At 31.2% G+C, this 6,022-nt stretch overlaps 1 protein-coding gene across 1 annotated transcript; it reads right to left on the reverse strand.

The window, feature by feature from the left end:
* Positions 1 to 940: 940 nt before the first annotated feature.
* Positions 941 to 3,813, reverse strand: LOC133171810 (uncharacterized). Its single transcript, XM_061306610.1, has 5 exons — positions 3,690 to 3,813; positions 3,562 to 3,600; positions 2,943 to 2,978; positions 2,267 to 2,779; positions 941 to 2,112 (listed from the first exon to the last, which is right to left on the reverse strand). Exons 1-5 carry the CDS (start codon positions 3,811 to 3,813, stop codon positions 941 to 943), a joined length of 1,884 nt encoding a protein of 627 aa, XP_061162594.1.
* Positions 3,814 to 6,022: the final 2,209 nt, after the last annotated feature.

A 6,022-nucleotide genomic window follows, 5' to 3' on the forward strand; every position in this document is an offset into this window, starting at 1 on the left:
TAGACCAGTAGGCCTATAATTCAAATTTTATTAAGAACATTTATTAACATGATAATAAAAGTTTAGGAAATCAAAACATATCACTGGGTGGTTTGTATTTGATATTTATCATGTTTATGTGTGACTGACTGGAAATAATTCTCAAAATAACATTCATTTATGTATAAAGTAATCCAAAAAGTAATTATAATTACATTGAAAATTTTAGCTGTAATCGATTAAATTACAATTACAAGTAATTGAAAATTTCTTTGATTACATATTACTGTCGATTACTTGGAAAAAAGTAATCATTACAATCGATTACGATTACTCGATTACGATTACCCCATCCCTGACTAGCAACAGGTAAGTCATGATGTTATTTAGAAAATTTTAGAAAATATGAGCTTCAAATCTGTGTCCCAGCCCTTTTTTTTTAATAGGTCTCATCCGAAAGACCCGTGACTTTCTATTCTAATGCCGGGAGTTTGGAGAAGGAACAGTCACTAAGTGTACATCTTAGGTTTGATGCGTACTTGTATTTGGATATAATTAACAAGTTCAATTTCTTTTATTAATAGTATCAACCCGCAGCCGTTCATTGGAGCTGGAAATCCACGCAAACAATTGTACATCACACACAAAAAAACTGAAGAAGTATAAATTTTTAATAAAGCTTTAGATACATGTATACAAACGAATAGACTTTAAAATTACAGTTTTATAATGATTTTTTTATGACCTCCAAACCTTTACCTGTCGTGTCTGTTCTGCTCAAACTAAGAAAATTTGACAATTTTTCTAAATGACAGGTTTTCCGATCATAATGGTTAGCTACAAACTTTGTGTTTGTCAATTTTTTGCTCTCATTTGAAAATATGCCTTTTAGTTTTGATAAAGGTTGTTAATTCTAACTCAGGTTTAAGCTGCTTAGGATTTTTTTTTAATTCTCCCAATTTCATTCATGATTTCTTTTTTCTTTTTTCCACTTCCTAGATAGATAATGTGGTCTAGTAAACGGACAACCTTTAGCTTCCGCAATCCTTTTTAAGATTTTTATCTTAATCTTGTCATCTGTGGAAGACGGTGGTAAACAATTGACAAAATCACAGTCACATTCCTCCTGGGTCCTGGTTAATTGGAGAATAGTCCATATATCACAATGGTGGACGAGTGCAGACAACACAGTGGATATATCATATGAAGCTTTAAAAAGTGAAATATTAAGTAATTCATGTTTCAGTTCTACAGTATCATTTTCTTCGGTCAGATACTCAGGATACTTTTTCACACATCGTTTTATACTCTCCTCCGTTAATTCTTCTGAAAGCGATCCCGCCCAGGGCATAACATCTTGGTTTACATTGTAAACTCTTATAAACATTATATAAACAAGAACAAAGAAAAGTTCTTTATTCTCCTCTTTCATTCTTTTAAAATGATTTACTAATCTCGTCACTGGTGATTTGGTGAATTCCTCATTAGAAAAGAAGTCGTGGTGCTTACAATACATCAACATTAAGAATGCGTTACCCACAATTCCTTGATTGAGTAACAGTTTTGAGGACACAGAAGTAAACTCAATGTTTTTAAACCAACAACTTGGGCCATGAACACAGTGGCTTTCTTTTTTCAACTCTTTCCAAATCAATAACATTTCTGCTTTATCTAGATGATCAATATCAATCAAATTTTTGGTGTCCATAAACCGTACCCTACCAAATTTCAAAGCTGCATCATATACATGTTGATGTATTCCCAATAAACATTTTAAATGACCTTTACATATTTCTCTCTGTTTCTGTATAATATGTTCAAATCCTGTGACAGTTTCGAGCGAAAATACGTTGCAGTTAAATGCCCCAAACAAATTGTCACAACAAAGGAGAGAATCTTTGATTTCATTTTCCATCAGTTCATTTTCATTAATATATTCCTCAAACCAAACTGTTCTCCATCCTTTGTCCTCGTATCTATCTTGTATATATCTCATGGCAGTTGTTTTACCACATCCAATGGCGCCTACACAGATAACAATGTCTGAGGTGTTTAATAGTGCCAGAGACGATTTGATGTTCCTTGTCACAACAATTCCATTTTCAAGATCACAATTTCTCCTCAAATGACTAACTAAAATAAAAAGTAGTTAATCATTTTCTTTTCACATTAACATTCAATCCTTTAAATGTAGTATGTGGCTTTCAAAAATTATGAACTTTTATTTTAAAAGTAATTCTTATTGTGTGTATATATGTATTTGAAACATATGAAATACCCCCCTTACTTTTAATTTTCGATTCCAATGCATTACATTTAGCTTTATTGGGATTAGTTAAATACTCATTGTTGGAAAGTTCTCCAAATGTTTCACTAATCCGTCTATACACATCCTGAAGATTTGGAATATCAACTTGATCGTCACAATACAGATTCCACAATATATGGATCCTTTCTATGTCAGCTCTAAGAGAGTGATCATCATCATTAGGCGTATAACCCCATCCTGTCTCAGGAGGTTTTACATTGTCACAGAAATTTATTAACAAGGTAAACACAACCATCACGTCGAAATTGTCATAGTCCTCAGTATTGTTCACGTTTTCCAGATCCTTCAACAAACGCTCGCCCAAATGCTCATTTAAGGATACTGAGTAAGTTAAAAGTTTTTCCCTCAAGTCCCACACTTGAAGCTCAGTTTTCAAAATATGCTTAAGATAGCGAGAAAGTTTATGAATCTTTGACAGAATTCTCACATGTTCTTCACCAGAAATTGATGATAGTTCTCTCAAATGCTCTTCTACAATTATCAAAATATTTTATCAAAACAGTACCTGCATATCTACAAATTCAATTAACGTAAAAAGTCACAGAAATGACTGATATTTGATTTTTCTTTAATGACTATTTTTAATGTGCATTCATTTTTATTTCTGGTTAAGTACATGTAGGCAAAACTTTACCTGTTACAGGAATCATCTGACTGTTCTCTTCCAGACCTAAAGTATTCTCAATAATTTTATAACAATATTTTTATGCTTCAATGTATCACACCAAACCGTTATAACAATTTTGATGTTTACCGTTTATTAAAAAAAATCTATTCAATATTTTTCGTCTTTTTAATGAAAACAAATCAAAGCATATAAATAATATACATGATAATAATCTCACTGCATGTGAACATACAGTAATTCTTCAGCTGCATGGCCGAGGTATAAATTTCTTTCAGAATGCTTTGAATAATAAAAAGATTTTTTTCATTTTTTTTTTTAAATTGTATGCAACCAAATGTATACCCGACTTCTTAATAACAGAAAAGTATTATGAATTTATTTGTCTTAATAAACTTTTCAAAAAATCTTAACATTAAGTACAAAATCGAAACTTAGTAATGCATTCTTATCTGTGGATAAAAAAGAGTCTTTTCCTACCACATGAAATACAACTTTTGAAAAAAAAAAATTAAAATGCCTTCAGGATGCAAATTTTAACAACTTTTGATATATTTGTAATTGCTAGACAAAGAATCTATTAAGAATGATTCAGAGCAAAAAATTATTACCTTTCTTTTTTTCATACCTTCTGAATCAGTTGCTGTATTTCGACAACAAAACACTCCTGCAAAAAACATAAACATTTTTTTTAAAACTTAAAGCATGTATAGTAAATAGGGGTGTTATTCAGTAAGGAAGTCACTAGTGACATACCTGGCAATTTGTTTTGACGGTACAGAACAAATATAATCACAGCTGTGACCAGAATCACCACTGGTACCATCAAACCAAGTACAATTCCAGTATCAGAATTTTCATCAATGTCGGCCCTAATCATAATGATAGTCAGTTTACATTCATTAAACATTACCGACTGATCTTAATTTTACGGAGGGATATGATTAAATACAACTAGATTGTAATAAATATAACTTACTTATATTTTGAGATTGTTGTGGTTCCATCTGATAACAATGTAGATGTCTGTGTGGTAATACTATTTCAATGCAAAACATAGCTCCGATAAAGAAATTTCTAACAAGAAGCCCATGGGCTTAAATCAATCCCAGTCGCCCTGCTATTCTTTAGAAGTTGCTTGAAGAGACACGCTTTCGTTTGTCCCACACATATTTTAACTGATTTATCCCAGATTCTGATTGCTGATTTTACTGTGGAAATTGCAACATTAGAGGGACAATTGGTCAAATTAATATGCCATCATTAACATGAAATATTCAAGCTTGTTCATTAATGACTCTGGCATTGGCTTCGGGCAAACAATTGCATGGTTTGATGTCATACAGGGAACATAGAAATCTATATAGAGAGTTTTCAAATCCCTTTATATTGAACCATTTTTGTTTATTAATAAACCAAAATTCACATGAAATCTTCATTCATAATAGAAAAAAGTGTCTTACCTATAAAATACAGTAAAACACACTGGAACTGAAAAACATAGACAGTATATTCGTTATACATATTTATAGTCAAAATCTCTTCATCTCTAAATGAAAAATATTACTACATAAAAATAAATGTTTATTGAAAGACCAAGTAAAGAAAATATGAAGAAAAATTAATAAACTCCTTACATTTATACAGTTCACTTGACGAATAAATTTGATCAGGACATCCACGGATAGCTCGACATGACTTGTAATCAAAGTTATATGTATCACTGTGGAGTACACCGCAATGTCCTGTAAATAAAGACAAATTTAATTAGTTTTTTTACCAGTGGGTAAAAACATATATATATATATATATATATATATATATATATATATATATATATATATATATATATATATATATATATATATGTATGTATGTATGTATGTATGTATGTATGTATGTATACGGGTCAGAATTAAGTGCGATGATAAAGATTTTACATTTAAAATGGAAACTTAATAGTAAATAATTATTGCTACACAGTGACATGCTCATTTTGGAATTAAATCGGTAAAGACTAAATTTTAAGACTTAACTTGAAAGGGGCTCACTGTAGAAAAGTTCATAAGAAATTACCTGATGAAATTAAGCCCTTCTTTGTGCATATTTCACCAAAGCGGCCAGGGTGCTTGTATATAGAAGCACAAAAATAGTCAGGTGGAACTTGACAATGTTTTGCTTCGGCCCTGCTTATCCAGTCTGCTTTGTTCGAAGGACATCCATCGACGACAACAAAGGAAATATTTTCTGCTTGAATGTTCTTTATCAGAACAATGAAGAGCCAGTAGAATAATCTGACGTATATCATGATGAAGATAATTATTTCTGTAGGTAAAATTGTTAATGGCTAAGCAGTGTTCGATGATTGTGGAATTAATATAAGTTATACAGAGATTGCTACTGTTCCATTTCACAGCAACATATAATACATTTCTCTAAAGGGATACAAAGCACTGGTTCAGGTTGGCAGCCAAAATGGACATTAGATATCTTTTATCAAATTTCACAGGTCGAAATAATCGTCTTCCTTTAAATTGTGACTGTCGAAAACTGACATGGAACGTCCACGTCCTCATCTAGAGGATCCACTGAAAAATGTTTTATTTACGATTTCAACTTGTTCTTTTCTCGATATCTTTTAAGAAAATAATCTGTCGTGCCTTCTGTCTGTTATCGTTTTTAGTAGTAATAATTTGTTATTTCCTTACAGCATATTACAAAAGATCGGTGGTGTTAGAATAGTTCAGTAGGGTATACAATTTGATCTGACAAGTATCGCATTACGTTTGAATCTAGGTTGCTAAGGTTTGGCATTAGATTCTACAGGTATCAATGTTTATGATTATGAAGCTCGTATATCTATTGTGAATAATTCCAATATTTTGCTCTTATTGCAAATAATTTCCTCTGTAAAACCAAATTTTCCAGCAATAAATATATGTTAGCAACTATTCATTTAGTCTTTTATAAAAGTTTCCGAAAGCCATATGTTTTCTCGCATTTGTTTCATTAAGTGTGCATTCAATGTCTAATCATTCTTTCTTTCGTTCTCATGAAGACAAATTACACTGGGTTTCATTGTTTAATGA

This window comes from Saccostrea echinata, unplaced genomic scaffold (genome assembly GCF_033153115.1).
Source record: "Saccostrea echinata isolate AGI-Se365-2 ecotype Australia unplaced genomic scaffold, CSIRO_AGI_Sech_v1 ptg000054l, whole genome shotgun sequence".
Taxonomy (NCBI): Eukaryota; Metazoa; Mollusca; class Bivalvia; order Ostreida; family Ostreidae; genus Saccostrea; species Saccostrea echinata.